This window comes from Martes martes (assembly GCF_963455335.1).
Source record: "Martes martes genome assembly, chromosome: 1".
Lineage (NCBI taxonomy): Eukaryota > Metazoa > Chordata > Mammalia > Carnivora > Mustelidae > Martes > Martes martes.
Genome location: NC_137888.1, coordinates 205,263,995 through 205,283,119, shown reverse-complemented (window position 1 = coordinate 205,283,119; position 19,125 = coordinate 205,263,995). Strand labels below are relative to the sequence as shown.

Sequence of the window (19,125 nt, the reverse complement as noted above, 5' to 3'; positions counted from 1 at the left end):
TTAGCTCTCAATTCTTTCTCAGCCAAACTCAAGAACCAAGAACTGAGATCAGTGTAGAGGCAAAGAAGGGACCCGGCCAATGACAAAAATGACAGGGTGAACGATTATCCCATCCTCCTTTTCAGGAGGGTCCCCTGGTACAAACAACATCGTTTGAGGGCACAGCTGGTTGCAAGACACGGGAACCCATTCAAGCTGGTATGTGGAAGGGAGGATCTATTTCACGGTGCAGCATTGTCTCCAGAACCCAAGGGAGGATGAGGGAGAGGTGAGATTCCTGCAGAACCGGCGTTGGGCACTTAAGGAGGCAATGAATAAGGACCTGTTGAAGTCAATGGGATGCATGCTCAGGTCACCGGAATGGACGCTCCATCTGAAACTGAGAGACGCCTCCAATGCTCCGGAGACATCTGAGCTCTCATCTCTGCTTCTCCCTGCATGTCAGCCTCATTCCTCTGCTCTGTGTGCTCAGCTGCCCTCACCACCCCAGACTGGCCACCCGTATTTCTCCATCTGCCTTTGGCCTTAGAGGTTCCAGCAACTGACCGCTTTCTTAGCATCTCATTAAAAACCTTCGGGGGCAGGGGACTCTGATGGGCTCACCTCAAGTCAGGTGACCACCTCTGAGCCACAATCAGCGGAGTCAGCGTCAAAAGTGAAGCAGGGGTGGGAGGACAAGCTAAATGGCTTCACTCCAAGATGGCAGCTCACACGCTGGCCCTGGAGATACGGAAGATCCACCGGTACCACCAACCGCGCCCTCCCCCCCACCCCCCCACCCCCGACACAGACCAGTGACACGGAGTGTTAACTATTCCTTTATTAGGTGGTGAGGGGAGTGGGAGCTGTCCAACACAAGGCCTGGGAACTTAGCTACCCAGGGATTGTGGCCAGAAGCCACATTACAAAAATAGCCTAAAAATACTTCTATTCTGCCCCGGGACTGGGCCAGGGGAGTACCAGGAGGAGGGGGTGCCACGCAGGTGACTCCTTCCCTTCCTAGAGTCCCATATTTACAGGGAGACAAAATGAAATGCACACATCTCCCCTGGTCATCCTGTTCTCACCAGCCACCCCCACCCAGTTCTCCAAGGGAGTAGCCCAGGCTCTAGGGTGGGGGGACCTGGGGCGGGCTCTGTGGGCCAGAAGGGTCCTTCCCCGGCAAAGCTATAGAACAAGTTCCATATGGAATGCAGTGAAGTGAGGGAGGTGGGATAGGAAAGAGGCTCCCAAGTCTCACCCAAGCCCTGCCCCGGAGGGTACATCCAAGGGTGCCTACGTGGTACACACCAGGGTTGTGTACTCGGTACACAGGATCCCGGTCATGCCTGTGTACTCGGTACACAGAATCCAGCTTGGCCGAATGGGCCCACAGACTCAGCCCCACGGGGGCACTGGGGGGTTTGCAGGGGCAGGGAGTGTCTCCATATATATATTTTGTAAAAAATAATAATAATAATAAGTTTGCTTAAATGAATTTGTTTCTATACAAAATGTAAAAAAAAAAAAAAAAACCATAATAATAATCCACTCGTGTCAGAGTGTAAGGACAGAGACCAGAGAGGGCGGGAAGGGAAGGCGGGAAGAATGAGGAAGAGGGGGATACAGGGGGAGGTCCCAGGCTCTTCACAAGGCCCAGAGGGCGGGGGTCAGCACGCACCCCCTATAAATAAAGGAGGACTGAAAATGCCTAGGCTGGTGACCCATCTCAGTCAGCTTCAGGGGGATGGGAGGGTTCCAGGAGGGTAGGGGGAGAGAGAAGAGAATGGAAAGGTCTAAAAAGAAAGACAGTGAGAGTCAGGATGGGATGTCTGTTCGGCCCCCCAAAATCCAGGAACTGAAGAGCCTTCAGGCCAACACCTGCCTCTTGGGGGTGACTTCCGGCTGGGGCCCCAGCTGGGTCTGGGCCTGAGCTAGAGGGCCTGGGACGGAAAGGGGGAGCGGCTGGGCAGGCAGTGCCCCAGCGGCTGTGGCCGTAGGCCCCGTGGCAGTGGCTGGGCTGGGCGTGGAGTCCGACCAGTCCGAGAGCGAGGGAGGCGAGGGGCTGGCCCAGTGCTCAGGGGACTCAGGGGATGGGGTCAGGTAAGGGTGCTCGCTGGGAACCCTCAGGAAGCGAGCCTTGGGGGAGCTGCCGTGGGTGCTGGCTGCCGGGTACTCTTCGCCATGTCCCGCAGCCGCCAGATATGGCGGGGGCCGTTCCTGGGGGGACACGGGGGTCCCAGGATTCAGCAGCTGGGGCCCCGGTGCCAGCGGCAGCAGGAATGAGGGGCCTGGCGGGGCAGGTGGAGGTAGCCGGGCCCAGTCGAGGGGAACGGCCACGGGGTTCAGTAGACCCAAGCTGAGCACGCAGCCCCCCGGGGGCTGGCGCCCTAGACCCGCCCGGCCCGCACCACCAAGCTGAGCCAGGGACACGGCCGTGGCAGTGGCTGCTGCATAGGGCCCTTCGAGGGAGAAGCCGCCGGGGGACGCAGGGGGCCCACCGAAGGGCCGCGGGGAGTCCAGCGAGTCCACGGGCGACAGTGTGACCGAGCTCTCGGCCAGGGGACCCGGGCAGGCCAGCGTCAGCTTCTTGCCCCGTCCCCGGGTGCCCTGTGGCCCCAGCCCTGCCTTCCCTGGTGGCCTCCGGCTCTTCTTGCCCCCTGACTGTGCCACCTTGAGGCCAGGAAGGAAGGCCCCTGGGGGGCAGAGGAGGGGCCCCAGGCCATGTGGGCCATGAGGGCTGCGGGGCCCACTGGGCTGGTCCAGCAGGCGCACGATGTCCTGGTGCAGCCGCTCCTGGGCCACATCCCGCGGCAGCCTGTCCAGGTGGTCCGTGATCTCACGGTTGGCAAAGTGGTCCAGCAGCAGCTTGGCAGCCTCATAGCTGCCCTCCCGGGCGGCCAGAAACAATGGAGTTTCCTCCTGAGGGGGAGTGGGGCGCAGAACCCACCCGAGGTCAGTGTCACGAGAGCCAGGACTAACTCCTGGCCAAGATCTCAAAGGCCCCTGGTGGACACTGGGAGCCAAGAATTCACACTCTCCAGCCCAACAGACTTGGCTAGAATCCCAGCTCTGCTAACAGAAACTGGGCAAGTTCTCTTAAAGCACTTTCATCCAGGACCTACTAAGCACCATGCCTCAAAGCCAGGACTAGGGTAAGGAAACTAAGGTACTCTCTTTAGGCACAACATTTAAGAGGTGTCAAAAACCAATCATCAAAATAAATGATATTTTAATGCATTACTTTTTAAATTAAGAGTATTGCAAAAAATACATAATGAATAAAATATCAAAATGTCAGATAAGGACAGAATCTACCCTGTGCCCCTCTAGGCCTCACTCTTCCCATTTATAAAGTGAGGAGAGTAATTCCACCATGCTAGGGTTTTAAAAACAACGATCGTAACACGTATGTTTTACTGAGGATCTGCTAAGCATTTTACAAATGTTTGATTTCACTGAATCCTCAGGAGACAAAAGTGTGGTGGGTACTAGTGCTTCCCCACTTCAAGATGAGGACAGTAAAGCTCAGAGATGTTAAGCAATTTGCCCAAGTTCACACAGCTTTTTCCTCTGACCCTGTTGGAGCCTGTTAGGTCCAAATCCTACACTGAAACCTGGCTGCAGGCAAGATAAATGCCCCCACTAACTTACCTCACCCTGCTCTTTGCCACATTTAGGGGATTGTACCAGGGCTGACTGCCTGGTGGGTCAAGGGCTGGGGCTCACCTTGCTATCCTGCATGTCCTTGTTGGCTCCATTTTTGAGTAGGGCCAAGGTGGCCTCCACATTGTTGACCGCTGCTGCCCAGTGTAAGGCTGATTTCCCTGGGGGGTGCGGGAAGAGAGGTCAGGTTAGGACTGGGTTCATTTGCTAGGATCCCATGGCAGAGGGAGAGGAAGTATCCAGAATATGGCCTTTTAGGGGGGTGGGCTGAGGAGGGATCTGCCATGAGTATCAGACCATGCGTTTGGATCCATGTATGTGCAGACCTGTGGAGTGACTCTCTCTGTCCAGGGAACCTACAGTGTGTGACTCTCCATACGCGGGGGGTACTATGTGGGGCGCTGGTTGTAGCCAGAGCTGTGCTTGTCCAGTGCAGTAGCCACCAGGCACATACTGCTCGTCAGATTTAAACTAATTACAACTAAACAACATAGGTGCCAAGGCCACTCAATGGGGAAAGGATAGTCTTCTCAACGAACGCTGTTGGAACAATTGGCTCTCCACATGCAAAAGAATAAAGTTTGGTCCCTATCTCACACCAAATACAAAAATTCACTCAAAACGAACCAAAGACCTAAACGTAAGAGCTCAAACTATAAAATATTTACAGGAAAACGTAGGACTAAAACTTCATGACCTTGAATTAGGCAAAGGATTCTTAGATATGATACCAAAAAACAAGCAGCAATAACGATAGAAATAGATATATTGGACTTCACCAAAATTAAAATGTTTGTGCTTCTACGTGAAAAGAAACCCTATAAACGGGAGAAATAGTTATAAACTATATGCCTACTAAGAGACCTAAATCCGGAACATATAAAGAACTCAAAACTCAATAATAAAAAGAGAAAAACCCACTATGTTAACTATACTGGAATTAAAAGAATTTTTTTAAGTGATCTTCCCTTTTTTTTTTTAAGATTTTATCCATTTATTTGACAGAGAGAGCACAACCAGGGAAAGCAGCAGGCAGAGGGAGAGGGAGAAGCAGACTCCCTGCAGAGCAGGGAACCCCATGCGGGACTCGATCCCAGAACCCCGGGATCATGACCCAAGCTTGAGGCAGTTGCTTAACCAACTGAGCCACCCAGGCACCTGGAATTAAAGTTTTTCTTAAAGATTTTATCTGTTTATTTGATAGAGAGAAAGAGATCACAAGTAGGCAGAGACGCAGGCAGAGAGAAATGGGGAAGCAGGCTCCCCGCTGAGCAAAGAGCCCGATGCGTGGCTTGATTCCAGGACTCTGAGATCATGACCTGAGCCGAAGGCAGAGGTTTAACCCACTGAGCCACAAAGGCACCCCCTAAAATCTTTTAAAAAACAAAAAAGACCCCAAAAAATGACAAAAAAAATTTTTAATGGGCCAAGGATCAGAATAAACATTTCTCCAAAGAAGATCTACAAATGGGCAATAAGCACAGGGAAACACGCTCAATATATTATCCAGCAGGGAAATAAAAATCAAAACCACAATGAGATGCCCATTCACACCCACTAGGAAGCCTAGCACAAACGACAGACAGTAACAACTGTTTGGGAGGACGTGCAGAACCTGGAACTGGAGCCTTCATGCACCGCTGGCAGGGGCATCAAGCCGGGGCGGGCACTGTGGAAAACAGTCTGGCCACTCCCCACGAGGTCCAACACAGAGTGATCACATGACCACGCGACCCACCCCGCAATGCCACTCCTGGATTTGTACCCAAAAGAAATGAAAACATACATCCACACCAAAACATGAACACGAATGTTCACAGTAGTGGTAGCCAAAAAGCAGAAACAACCCTAATGTCCATCAATGGATAAACCGATTAACAAAATGTATATCCATACAACTGAATATTATTTGATCATTAAAAATTAAAAACAGGGGCGCCTGGGTGGCTCAGTGGGTTAAAGCTTCTGTGTTCGGCTCGGGGTCCTGGGATCGAGCCCCACATAGGGGCTCGAGGAGCCTGCTTCCTCCTCTCTCTCTGCCTGCCTCTCTGCCTACTTGTGATCTCTGTCTGTCAAATAAATAAATAAAATCTTTAAAAAATTTTTAAAAACAAATCAAAAGTACTGATCCATGCTACCACACTTCATAAACCTTAAAAACATTACACTGAGTGAAAGAAGCCAATCAAAAAAGACCACATATTATTTGATACCCCTTACAGGAAATATTCAGAGTAGACAAATCCATAGGTAGAGAAAGTACATTCGTTAGTAGTTGCCCAGGGCTAGGAAGACAAGATTGGAGGGGGTCAGTAACAGTGAGAGCTTGTGTTCCAGGTGATGAAAATGTTCTAAAATGTATTGTGATGACAGTGGCACAACCAGGTGATTATCTGAAAAGCCACTGGATGTTATACTTCTGATGGCTAAATTGTATGGTATGTGAATTATATCTAAATAAAGCCTTAAAAAAAAAAAAGCAAGCAGAACAAAAGTTAAAAAATTAAATAAGCATGCCTGGGTGGCTCAGTCAGTTAAGCGTCTGCCTTCAGCTCAGGTCATGATCCTGGGATCCTGGGATCAAGCGTGGTGTTGGGTTCTCTGCTCAGCGGGGAGTCTGCTTCTCCCTCTCCCTCTGCTTCTCCCCCCACCAACTCATGCTTACTATCTCTCTCTCTCTGAGTGAAATAAATAAATAAAACCTTTAAAAATTTTTAAATGAAATAAGACATTTAGCCCTTCATTCACCCTAGCCACATTTCAAGAGCTCCAAAGCCACCAAGTGCAGCCAGTGGCCACCACAATGGATGGCACAGACCAGGAATATTTCCATCATCATGTAAAGTTCTATTGGACAGCGGTCCTCCAGAGTCACAGTTCTCAACTGGAGTGATGTCCCCACCCAGGGACATTTGCCAATGTCTGAAGACATTTTGGGTTGTCACAACTAGGGAGTGGAGTGCTGCTGGCATCTAGTGGGTCAAAGCCAGGGATGCCGCTTAATATTCTACATTGCAAGGACAGTCCTCCTCACAAAGAATCATTCAACCCCAAGTGTAAATGGTGCAGAGGTTGAGAACAGCAGCTCCCAAGGATGTTTATGAGCATCTGAGTGTGTCTGCAGCTGTGTGAGATCCTCCGGCCATGAGGGCAGGTTGCTGTGAACCCGCTCGGGCCAGGACCTGGGCCATCAAGCCACCTCCACCGAGGTAGGTAACACCACGTGTGGATTTGGCTAATTCACAAACATAGTATGCCAACTGTCCAGCAGAGGGCAGCAGAGTAGGTTCTTCTAACAAAACAGATGGAAATGACGTGCCTTGGGGAAGGCAGCATCTTTCTAAGTCACTGAGATGTCCTATGGCCTAGGGGATGCCATGAAAAAAAGAAAAAAAAGCATGTGAGGTTAAGTCCATGTCAAAGCCCTCATATGTGAGTTTCAGTGATTGGCTCTCAAAGTAATTCACATAATTCACATAACATACATGACAGTCAGGGCCCAAGGGACACCCCTCTAAAGCCTCCACCCACTGCTACTCCCCACAGCTTACCGAGCTCATCCACGGCATTGACATCAGCATGGCTGGCAATGAGCTCTTCCACCATGCCCTCCACCGCCAGGCGGGCTGCCAGGATCAGTGCCGTGGAGCCATCTGCCATGCGGGCATCCAGGTCTGTGGAGCGGTTCCGGATGAGAATCTAGAAGAAAAGGCATGCAGAAGGGAGGGTCATGGCATTAACAGAGGGACCAGGAGCATCTCTAAGTCCCCTGAATTCCCCAATCCCCACAGTCCCTAGACTCCACAAAGTTCGGGAAGCAGCTACCTGCCAGCCACCGTATATCGCCACTTCACAAATGAGAAAAACAGAGCTGTATTTTGCAGGACGAGGGCTCAAACCCAAGTCTGATGCGTGTGCCAGCTCCAGAGTCCAAAGGGGTTGGTGCATCTCACCTGGAACACACCCTGGGCATCCGCGGTGACAGCAGTGTGCAAAGGAGTGCGCCCTGAGTGGTCCTGGGCATTGGTGTCTGCCCCCGCGTCCAGCAGCCGCTTGGCTGCATCAGCCCGGGCATAACGGGCAGCCAGGTGCAGGGCCGTCTCGCCTGTGCGGTCAGTCCGTGCCCCAAGCTGGGCTCCCTGACAGATCAAGTCTGAGATGATGCTGGCTGATGTGTCTTCTGCCTCATCCTCCTCGGTGGGCATTGGCTCCAGGGCCCCCCCACAGAAAGAGGCCAGCATCAGTGGGGTGAAGCCATCTGTGGGGACCAGGAGTCTGTCACAAGGGAGGTGGGCACAGGGACCTTTCCAGGGAATACCACTGAGGACACTGCATTAGGAGGAAATGGGACGCATGGGAGCACAAGAGGGAATGGCGCGTGCACACATGCACACACACACCTGTGTCGGGTACCCCAGAAGCCAGCCCAGATGAGGATTCACAGGCAGCCCTTCCGTGACAAATCACGGGAGGGGATCCAGGAAGCAGGAGGGGATCCAGGAAGGAGGGAAGAGCAAGCCTTCGGTCTCAGGCAAATTCCTAGGAGGTTAGGTCTGCCTAATCCTGAAGGGGGACTTTGGAGGCTGCGCTGTACCTCAAACTGTGATCCCGCTCCAGGGGAAAGAGCTGTGCCTTTCCCACGCCCCCACCCACCGGGTAAGAGCCACTCCAGGGACATAAGAGCCCAGGCAGCTCAGACCCTGGTAGCTTGAGGAATTCAAAAGAGAGCCACAGGAGCAGGCCGTTTGGAACAAAAGCAAAATGAGCTGGGGGAGGACTACCCTGAAATGTGGCAAAGACGGATCCAAAAGGATCCAAATAATGTGATCTGCTACCCTCCGCGTGAGCATTAGTCCTGGTTAGGGGAGCCACGCGCACCCCATTCCCCACCCTCCAGCCCTGGATAGAGCTAAACCCAGTCCCTGGCTCAGAGTGTTTTAGCCCCGCCCCCTTAATCATCTGCATATTCCAGCCCCCGGAGCACACTGATTAGCTGAGGGCTGGGCACATGACTCTAGCCCACCCAATCAGAAGTCATTCTGGAACTTCTGCGAGTGCCGCTGGTAATACAGATTTTATAAGGCTGGTGAGGCTGGTGTCTACGGCGCCCCCAGGAGAATGCCTCCGCAGGCTGGAATCGCGCGGCAGGGCGTCCTGGACCCAAATATCCATGACGCTTCTGGTTTCAAGAGCCAGTAAATCCCTGGTTTTACTTCACCTAGTTTGAGCTGGGCTATTATCACTCACAACCAAGAGTCCTGATTAAACACACCCCCACAGACGCACGCTGGACACAGCCAACTCTCCCCAGAACGCAGACCTAGATGCAACTTTTCACAGCAGGACGGGGAAGGGGCATCCTTGGCGGGGAGGCCCCGTCACTGACCTGGGCCTCGCACATTGACATCCATGCCGTCGGCATCCACATCGCCCTGCGGGGGTGTCAACGCCATGGCCGGCGCCACACGGATGTCGGCAGCAACCAGGTGGTGTTGGGTCCACTGGCGGCAATCCACAGTATCCTCAGCCCCCACACCGGGCTCCTCTACCTGGAGGCACAAGGACCAAGGCTCTCACAAAGAGTTGGGAGAGATACAGTTAGAGGGACAGTCTGAGCACCCTCACAGGTTCCTCTCATGGAAATGCACTCACAGTTCCAAGAAACCATGAATATCCTGCTTCTCTTATACCTACGGAAACAGGAAATTGACATGCTGGAGCTCAGAACTCATCAAAGGAAGGTTTTATTTATTTACTTGAGAGAGAGAGTGAGAGAGAGAGCACGAGAGGGAAGAGACTCAGAGGGAGAAGCAGACTCTCTGCTGAGCAGGGAGCCCGGTGCTGGACTCCATCCCAGGATTCCAGGATCACAACACCAGCTGAAAGCAGTCGCTTAACCAACTGGGCCACCCAGACACCCCGGAAGAAGAGGGATTTTACTCTGGGTTGGAAGTGGGGAGGGCTAGGAACCCAAGGTGGGTGATCAAGGAAGAGACAGAGAGCATAGCACCTGTCAGAACACACCTGTCTATACACGAGACATAACACACCAAAAATGAAATTAGGGGAACAATCCCATGACAACAGTATCAAGAATAATATAATATTTAAAAGTAAATTTAACAGAAGAAATGCAAAACTTGCATTCTGGAAGCTATAAATCACAGGTAAAAGAAATACAGGGGCAGGGCTGGGTGGTCCTTCACAGATCAATTTTAATCTGAGAAAAGAGTGATTGGGTGGGAGAGAAAGAGAAAATCAAGGGAGATGCTCTGGGTACCAAGTGGGACTCCTACTCATTACCATGAACATGAACATAAGGTATCAGGACAGAACAGTCATACACAAATGTACCAATTTCCCTTCACAAGCATAGCACCTGGGCCCCTGGCAGGAGCTTGATAAATTTCAGACTCAGGGTCCAAAAGGCATAGTGATGTTATAGAAACAGGACGGAGTATGCTTAACTAGCCTGCCAGGACATTTAAGAGCCTTCAGGCACCAAACACAGCCTGATCAAGTCAGACCCACGCTTAAGGACCCAGGTAGAGAGTTGAATTTCATGGAAGGGGAAAGCCAGATGATGGATAGTTGTCTCATCCTCCCTGACCCTTTCTGGTTAGCTGTTCCTCAGCTGGCAAATCACACTAGAGCTCTGAGCGTCTCATTAGCAAAGTCAGGATAATGCTGTCATTCTGCAATGTGAAAATGCCATCAAAAACATATTGTGGGGACGCCTGGGTGGCTCAGTGGGTTAAAGCCTCTGCTTTCGGCTCAGGTCATGATCCCAGGGTCCTGGGATCAAGCCCCGCATCGGCTCTCTGCTCAGCAGGGAGCCTGCTTCCCGCCCCCCCCACCACCACCTGCTTCTCTGCCTACTTGTGATCTCTGTCTATCCAATAAATAAATAAAATCTTTAAAAAAAAAACATATCATGCTTTAAAAAAAAATTGCGCTATCTACTTAATATCCACTTTGGGATGAGAACGAAAAAGAAAAGCCTGAGGTGAACAGATTTCTTCAGGTGTCAATTGTAATATATGTCTCCATTTCATGAACATTAAAATCTAGGCTGGGGGTGCCCATGGGGCTCAGTCACTTAAGCAACAGACTCTTGGTTTTGGCTCAGGTCACACTCTCAGGATGGGGAGACCGAACCCCAGGACGGGCTCCACGCTCAGCCTGGTCTGCCTGGGATTCTCTCTCCCTTGTCCTCTGCCCCTCCCCCGCTTGTGCGTGCACTCTCGCTCTCTCGCGCTCTCTCTGTCTCATAAATAAAGGGGAGAGGCAGGCTGAGAACTGCCTCTAGGCAGGGAGAGGCAGCTGAGAACTGAGGTGTATATTAATAGCTGCTTTATAGGATCCTCATAAAGATGAAATACGATGCTTGTGTGTGTTCAAGACATTCAGCAAGTAGAAGGAAAAGCTAGCAGGAACCTGTTACAGACAGACTGTGCTCCCCCAAAAGTCATTTGTGGAAACCCTAACCTCCAACATGACTATATTTGGATGTGGGACCTTTAAGGAGGTAATTAAGGTGACACAAGAGCATAAGAGTGGGGCCCTCATGCAATAGGATTGATATCCTTGTAAGAAAAGGAAGAAGCACCAGGGATCTCCCCTCTCCAGGCCCACAGAGGAATGCCGTGTGCTGACACATGAAGAAGGCAGCTGTGAACGAGCCCAGAAGAGAGCCCTCACCAAGAACCAACCCTGCCGGCACCTTGACCTTGGGACTTCCAGCCCGCAGAACTGTGAGAAAATAAGGATCTGCTGATGAGTCCCCCACTCTGTGGTATTTCATAACAGCAGCGCAAGCTAACAAAGACCCCACGGGTGTGGCCCCAGCAGAGGACATGGTGTTTAAAACCCTCTAGGAGCACTTTCGGCCTGCACAGGCTGGACAGAGTTGGACCCACCAGAGAGAAAGCAGAGTTGCTCTCTGGGCCAGGGGCTCCCCTCCAGGAAGACCTCACCTTGGCCTGGGAGCAGAGGCCTGGTTAGAGAGGGGCAGGATGGGGTAGGTGCCATCACTGTTCCCCAGAGCTGGGGAGAGCAGAGATTTCCCCTGACTCTCCCCCTGGCCATCGGGACCTCCACCCAGGACCCTGAGGGCAGGAATCAGAGAAAGGGGGCACAACCTTCAGTCGCTTAGCCTCTGGGCACTCCGTATCCATCCAGTCTGTGGCCACTTCCCCCATCAGACTCTCGCTCTTGGCCATGTTCCTGTGGGGACAGTTGAAAGGGGGTGGGAGAGAGGAAACAATGGGGACGTGCAACCTGATAGGAGGATTGGGGGTGGGGTCAGAGAAGAGCTCCCAGAGGCCAGGTCTGGGTCCGGGTCTGGGTTCTGGGGTCCTGGGTCAGTAGGCACAGGAGACAGGGTCAAGATACAGGGTCCAAAGAGGGGATGCAGGATGAAGTCAAGGTCACAGTGGGGGGTAGTCAGAAGTTATGATGGGTGGCAGCCAGGGTCTTAAGGTAGAACTGGGCAAGGAGTGGGGTCAGGGGTCAGGACAGTGGGCTATGGGATAGATGAAGGTCACAGGCATACAGCAGGGATTATAGAAGGTGACATCAGGAGTCGTGAGGATGGAGTTATCCTCACCACAGGTGAGAGATGAAGCCAGGATCAAGGAGGTTGTAGTGAGGAGTCAGGAGGTCCTGGGGTCACAGGAGAGGGGTAAATTCAGGGGTTAGGTCAGGGTGGGGTTGGAGGTCTTAAGGGACACATCAGGGAGTTGGAGGCAAGGCCCAGTGCCAAGGTCAGAATGAAGTCAAAGGTCAGGGTGAGTTAGAGCCAGAGGTGGTACTGGGGGACCATAGAAGATAGGGCCACGGGTCAGTAAGGGATTGAGGTACAGACAGGGATCATGAGGCCCGCAGTTGTGTGGGAACAAATTTGAGTATCACGGTGAAGTTCGGGAGGCCAGGATCAGGGCAGGGTCATGGTGGGGTCAGAGTAGGATTGGGGTCAAGGAAACTGAGATACAGGAAATGGGGTCGGGGGGGTCATGAGTCCGGGGTGGCCCCCAGGGATCACGGAGTCAGTCAGTGGTTAAGGGGATGAGCCCTGAGGTCCTGGCTGGAATCTGAGAAGTCAGAGTCAGGCCACAGGGGCCCAAGGGCTCCCAAGCGCCCCCACAGTCAGGCACGGGGAGCAGCAGGGTCCTTACTTCATGCCCAGTGCGTCTTGACCCACAGGCTCCCGCCGGCCCTTGTGGCCAGCAGCCACATCCTTGTGGAGTGCGAAGCCCTCGGGGAACCAGAGGGTGCTGTGCTCACGCTTGCGGCGGGCCACCATGACCCCCAGGACGAGGATGACCAGCAGGAAGACTGCACTCGCAGCCAGCAGGGGAAGCAGCGGCACGCTTGGCTCCGGCAGCTCCAGCGGCTCCCCTGGGGGCGGGAAGCAGGGGGGCTGGAGCACAGACCCGGCCCACCCCCACCCCCGCGGAGCCCCAAATCCACCCTCATCACCCACCGGGCTGGGCCTCACCCCGCACGGCCCGCAGCGGGTACGGGAAGTCCAGGCGCTCCACAGCTGACAGCGCTCCCAGGTAGTCGGCCGCGCTCTGGGCATCGGGGAAGCAGTGGTCATTCTCGGGTGACTGCAGGCACAGCCGGTTGTCAATCTCCAGCATCACCACAGAGCTGCAGGGATTCGAGGAAAGGACAGGCAGGTTCCATGGCGCACCTGCCGTCAGCCAGGCCCGGAGCCCCAACACCAGGGCTCAGAAGAGCCCTCTCCTCTCACCATGTTGTCCGGGCCCACATGCCCCCAGTCTGGCACCGAACCCCACTAACGCCCCAAAACCAGTCTTGCTGTGGCCACCAGGGTCCCCTGACCACAAATCCAGTGGGCACTGTTTTCACGTCAACATCTCTAGTGGATGCCGTCGGCGCACACCCAAGTCTCCAGCTTCTAACAGCTGACAGCCGCCTCTTCTCTGAGAAAGGGACCTCAGCCAAGTGGCGACCTCTTCACTTGGGAGGTGACACCCCTTAGGGCAGCCCTCAGCCCAGGACTGGCTGAAACAGGGTGTACAAAGTGGCCCTCCGGTCTCAAGGGGGCGACTGACTCGGGGTGTTATTTGTGCTCTAGAGCTCCCTGAGGAATTACACTGAGGCCAAACGGAGACCCCTTCCTGCCCCCTCCTGCTTCCCTCCTTCCCTCTCTCCTGAGAGCACCCCTTCCTTGCGGCACATACGTCTGAATCCCCATCTCAGACTCTCCAAACTCCCTCTCACCTTGAGATCCCATCCTAGCGCTCCGGCTGCTCCCTCTCCTCTTTGTGAGCTGATTTCCCTCAGCCAATCCCTGGGTCTCTGTGTCCCCAAATCATTCTTCGGTCTCCACTTCTTTGAGTCCCTCCCATGGCTTCAACACCGCTCTTTCTTACCTGTGTCTTCAGCCTTGCCTGCCTCCTGGAGGGGGGACCTCTACAATACCCCAGACTCCTCCGATTCTGCAAGCCTATGATCCACGTTTATCACCCATGTCCTTCTCTGGGTGAGACACACACCCCTGCCCCCGCTGCCCAGAGACCCTATCACCGCACCCAGGGAGCATCCAGGGACCAGTAGGTCAGCCAGACTCCATCCACTCCCCCATGCCAGCTGTCCCCGTCAGAGCCCCTGCCCTCCATCTCTAGAATCCAGCCCTCCTTGGCCAAGGGCCCCCTGTCTGCTCAGAGGCCACACCTCCCTTCTGGCCTCCCTCCCAGGCCACCCTCAGGAAAATTCTGTTTTCCATTTCTAAAAAACAAAAACAAAAACAAAAACAAAAGCAAAAACTACACATGCCCTTAACCACTCTGCTCTCCAGAGGACCCTTTCTGGTACCCAGAGGCACTTCTGTCACATCTTGGTGGCAGGGGGTATGGGGGGGGGGGACACCTGCACATAGTGGGTGGAGGCCAAGCCCGCTCCTGCTGAGCATCCGGTAGCACCCAAGACAAACCACCCCCCCCCCAAGCAAACAATGACCCGGCCCCAGATGACAGAGGTGCAGAAGGTGGGACATGCAGGTCACATCACCAAGAAGGCTCCCCAAGATATTAAGGGAAGTGAAACCCATAAGCCCTGAGGAGCGGGGACCCTCCCCTCCCAGACCAGCACCCCCAAGGGCCCCCGCAGCTCCTCCAGGGTGCAGCACGCACCCGATCACCTCCGGAGCCAGCTCGCGCCGGTTCCGGGCCTCGGAGCCAGGACCGGGCCGGTGGTAAGGGAAAACCATGGCCTGGCCGTTCTCGTCCAGGCGGAAGCGCAGCGAGGTGCGCAGGATGCCGCTGAGCCGCTGCAGGAAGTCGGCGCTGGAGCGCAGCAGCTCCTCGGGGGGCAGCAGCACGGTGAGCACCAGCACGCCGCGGGCCAGCAGGGCGGGCACCTCACCCGCACAGTCCAGCCCGTCCCAGCCACACTCCTCTGTGTTGCAGCCCTGGTCGCAGCGGCCATCAGCAAAGTGGTCCGCACAGTACTTCTCGTACACGGGGCTGGGGGAGGAGAGGAGTGCGGTCAGAATCGTCCAACACCGCCGCACCCGCGCCAGAGAGGACCCAGACTCCAGAGACACAAGGGGGACAGACGGTGAGAGCACAGAGGGCTCGAATGTATCCGACAGGTGTCACGCCTTCTGCAAACCCAGCCGTTCCTTCAGTAACTAGTAGCAAATAACTATGGACAGATGCCTGCTGTAGGCATCCAGAAATATGCCCGCCCAGGGACAGCAGGCACTCCAGTGGGCAGAGACAGACACTGAAAGAGATGAATGAGCAGCAGAATACAGAGCATTTCAATTACACATCAGAAAAAGCTGAATATAAACACACACATATGCAGGGTACTATGGGAATTAAAGGCTAAGGAGGAAAATAAAGCAGGGGAAGTATTGGAGGTGGCCAGGGAGGAGCTCACTGAGAAGGGACTGCTGTTGGCGTGGAGGCCTGAAGGAGGTGAGGAAGGAGCAGTGTAGCTTCCTGAGGGAAGAGGATTCCTGCAGAGGGAACAGCCAATGCAGTGCAAAGACCCTGGGGTGCAAGCAAGCCTAAGGTATCTGAGAAATGACAGAGGCCAGGGTGTCTGGAGCACTGTGAGTGAGGAGGAAAGTCGGGGTAATAAAGACAGGGAGATAAAAGTGAGGGAAGCGTTCTAGGCAGACAGAGGGACAAAAGAGGCAGAGCAAAGGGATAGACAGATGAGGTCCAAGAATGGACCAGAAGAGGTGTAGACAGGGACACCTGGGTGGCTCAGTCAGTTAAGCATCTGCCTTCAGCTCAGGTCATGATCTCAGGGGCCTGGGATCAAGTCCGCCATCAGGGAGTCTGCTTCTCCCTCTGCCCCTCCCCTCCCCCAGCTTCTGCACATGCTCTCCCTTCTCTCAAATGAACGGATAAAATCTAAAAAAAATCTTTAAAAAAAAAAAAAAAGCAAGTAGACAGACATTTGGGCGTGCTGAGGGACGAAAGGAATTCACGGATGGACAGAACAAAGTCCAAGGATGGACAAACAGGACATGGGGAGAGACAGATGAAGTGCACAGGTAGAAAGACAGACACAACATGGACAGGTCATGTCGTGTGTGGATGGAGGGACAGAGAGCAGTGGCACATGGATGGGCGGATGAGCCGCACAGACAGACCAACAGCACTCAGACGGGCAGACAGGGTCCACAAGGAAACTAAGGGTGAATGAGTGGACATCCTACGGACAGTCTAAGGATGGACTGACATTAAGCCAGTGAAGCGGCAGAGAGAGAGGCGGGGCCCACAGATGCGCAGGTGGGGCCCACGCACGGAGAAGAAACAGACCGGCGAGCGGTCGAACGGACCGGTCAGAGGGACGACGGACAGACGGACAGACGGAGGGGCTCACTTGCAGGTGCGCTCGCGGCCGCCGGCGCGGCAATCGAAGTTGTCGTAGAGGCAGGCGGGGGAGCTGCAGGCGGGGTCGCAGCGGCTGTTGTTGAAGAGGCGCCAGCACTGCAGCGCCGCGCACTGCCGCCAGGGGTCGCCCACGCTCAGCGAGCAGTCGCCGCCGTCCCAGCCGCAGCCCGGGCTGTTGCACTCGCGGTCGCAGCGCTTGTCCCCGCTCTTGGCCTCGCAGGCGGCGCTCGGGCACAGGGGCTCCTCCGGGGCCTCGGGCGCCGCCGCGGGCGCCTCGCACCTTGGTCCGGCCCAGCCCGGCGCGCACGCGCAGCGGAAGAAGGGTGCGAGCGGCGCGGGGCGGCAGGAGCCCCCGTGGAGGCACGGGGAGGCCACGCAGCTGGCGTTGGCGGCCCCCGGCGGCGACCCCCGCGCGCCCCGGCAGGCGGGCCCCGATAGTCCTGGGGGACAGGCGCAGCGCGGCCCACGGACCGTCTGCTGGCACGGGACGCCGGCCGGGCACTGCAGCTCCCGGCAGGAGCGCGCCACCCGCTCGCAACGCGGGCCCCAAAACGGCTGGGGAAAGAGAGGGAAGCGAGGCATTTGGAAAGGTGGAGAAGAGAGAAAGGGGACAATAGGGGGTCAAGGCTTCAGAAGGTTGAGCCTCCAATCTCCCCAGGTCCCGCCCAACCTCTCCCCTAGCAGAGAAGCCCCGCCTTCCCCCGGAGGCCTTGCCTCCAAACCTGTGCCTCCCCCACCCCCGCCCCCACACACACACACTCTCTCTCTCTCTCTCTCTCTCTCTCTCTCCAGGTATTTTCAGTATTTCTCAGGAACTCCCTTCCCTTCCATCTTTTCTCCCCTAAAGCCAAACCCTCCAAAAAGGACAAGCTCCCACCCCTCTCCCAGAGACACTGATGTGACCTACCGGAATGCAGTGACAGGTAAATGTCAGCACACCCCCAGGGCCTGGGCTGGGACGGCACTGGCCTCCATGCTGGCAGGGCTGGGACTCGCAGGGAGACAGGGCAGTCTGACAGCGGGGACCTAGACAAGCAGGAGCTGGCGGGTCAGCCACAGGGTAGGAACACAGGCAGGGTCCCAGGGCAGCCGCCTCGGATGCTTACCTGCGAAGCCTGGACGGCAAATGCAGCGGAAACCCCCACCTGGGTCCTGCAGACAATCCCGAGTGTGTGCTTCGTGGCAGGCACCCGGGTGACATTCATTGATGTCCGCCTCACAGCGCAAGCCAGTGTACCCGGGGGGGCAGGTGCAGCGGAAGCCCCCCACCAGGTCCACACAGGTACCGTTGTGCAGGCACCGGGGGCCCTGGTCCAGGGGTGGGCCTGGGCCACAGTCGTCCTCATTAATCTCACAGAGCACGCCTTGGGGAGGGGAGGATGGGGGAGCAGTCAGGAGGGGACAGAGACTCAGCCTCCCATCCTGTCTCCCAACCCTGGCCCTGGCATACCCAGTGTTCCTGGGGGGCAGGAGCAGAGATAGCGGGCCACAAGGTCGATGCAGAAGCCCCCGTGCTGGCAGGGCTGGGAGGCACACTCGTCCACATCATCCTCACAGCTGTCCCCCGTGTAGCCAGCTGGACACTGTAGCAATGTGAGACAGGAACCTCTAAGCCCAGAGGGACACAGATACTCCCCATGAAGACACAGAGATCACAGAACAAGAGGACCTACAGTCTCATCCAACACAGAGAGGCATGCCCCATGTACAGAAACACACACACACACGCACACACACAGTACAAGGAAACACACCCAGTCACAGAGGGTTAGAGACACAGCTAGTGCAGAAGGACACACACACACAAATGCACAGGATAGCCACACAGGAGAAACATCCAGATGTACCCAAGACGCATACAACCAGAGATGCACTGGGACACCAGCACGTGCATTCACACCCAAAGGGCAGGGTACATGGAAGAATACAGACATACATCTAGGAAACAACCGAAGACACAGGCACACCCAGACAGACAGAAAGTCTCTCAGATCAACCAAGAAATACACCCACAAGATTATACCCAAAGACACAAAAGCAAAAATCCAGACATGCAACACACCCACACCAGGTCACAGACACACAGCATGACTAGCTCCCCTCTCCCCGAGTCTGGGTGCCCCTTACCTCACACACATAACCCCCCATGTAGCCTCGGCAGGTGCCCCCATGCTGGCAGGGCTGGCCCGAGCAGGGGTCCACCTCCTGCTCACAGTGGCTGCCTGTGCGGCCTTTTGAGCACACGCAGTAGTGGGAATTGTCCTTGTCCACGCACTGCCCACCTGTCTGACACAGTTCTTCCAGCCGCACCCCTGCGCAGAGGAGAGCAGGGTCAATCATGTATGTGCCCCTTCCTGACTGCATCGCTCACAGCATCACCAAACACCCCCGCTGGCATCAGTCGCCAGGGTCTCACGCACACCCCATTGGGTTGTCAGCCCTCCAAACTGGCACGGTCTCAGACACTGTCACACAAACACATATCCACACCTTTGCTGTCTACACTAGCTCAGTCACACACAGCTACCTCATCCCTGCTACGATGTCATCCCAGCTACCTCATGGTGACAGAGGCATCCAACATCCTGGCACTGGC

At 55.0% G+C, this 19,125-nt stretch overlaps 1 protein-coding gene across 1 annotated transcript in view; it reads right to left on the bottom strand.

Annotated features, from left to right (window-relative positions):
- Positions 1-800: 800 nt before the first annotated feature.
- Positions 801-19,125, bottom strand: part of NOTCH3 (notch receptor 3) — a gene marked incomplete at its 5' end in the record, with an annotated part of 33,086 nt that continues 14,761 nt past the window's right edge. Inside the window, 14 exons of the mRNA XM_080798827.1 lie at positions 801-2,901; positions 3,709-3,806; positions 7,197-7,344; positions 7,599-7,903; positions 9,032-9,194; positions 11,787-11,871; positions 12,822-13,044; positions 13,145-13,299; positions 14,808-15,140; positions 16,519-17,084; positions 17,437-17,555; positions 17,636-17,893; positions 17,980-18,112; positions 18,657-18,841. Coding sequence (XP_080654953.1) covers positions 1,849-2,901; positions 3,709-3,806; positions 7,197-7,344; positions 7,599-7,903; positions 9,032-9,194; positions 11,787-11,871; positions 12,822-13,044; positions 13,145-13,299; positions 14,808-15,140; positions 16,519-17,084; positions 17,437-17,555; positions 17,636-17,893; positions 17,980-18,112; positions 18,657-18,841 — 3,824 coding nt within the window. The 3' untranslated portion in view covers positions 801-1,848. The remainder of the gene's footprint in view (positions 2,902-3,708; positions 3,807-7,196; positions 7,345-7,598; positions 7,904-9,031; positions 9,195-11,786; positions 11,872-12,821; positions 13,045-13,144; positions 13,300-14,807; positions 15,141-16,518; positions 17,085-17,436; positions 17,556-17,635; positions 17,894-17,979; positions 18,113-18,656; positions 18,842-19,125) is intronic.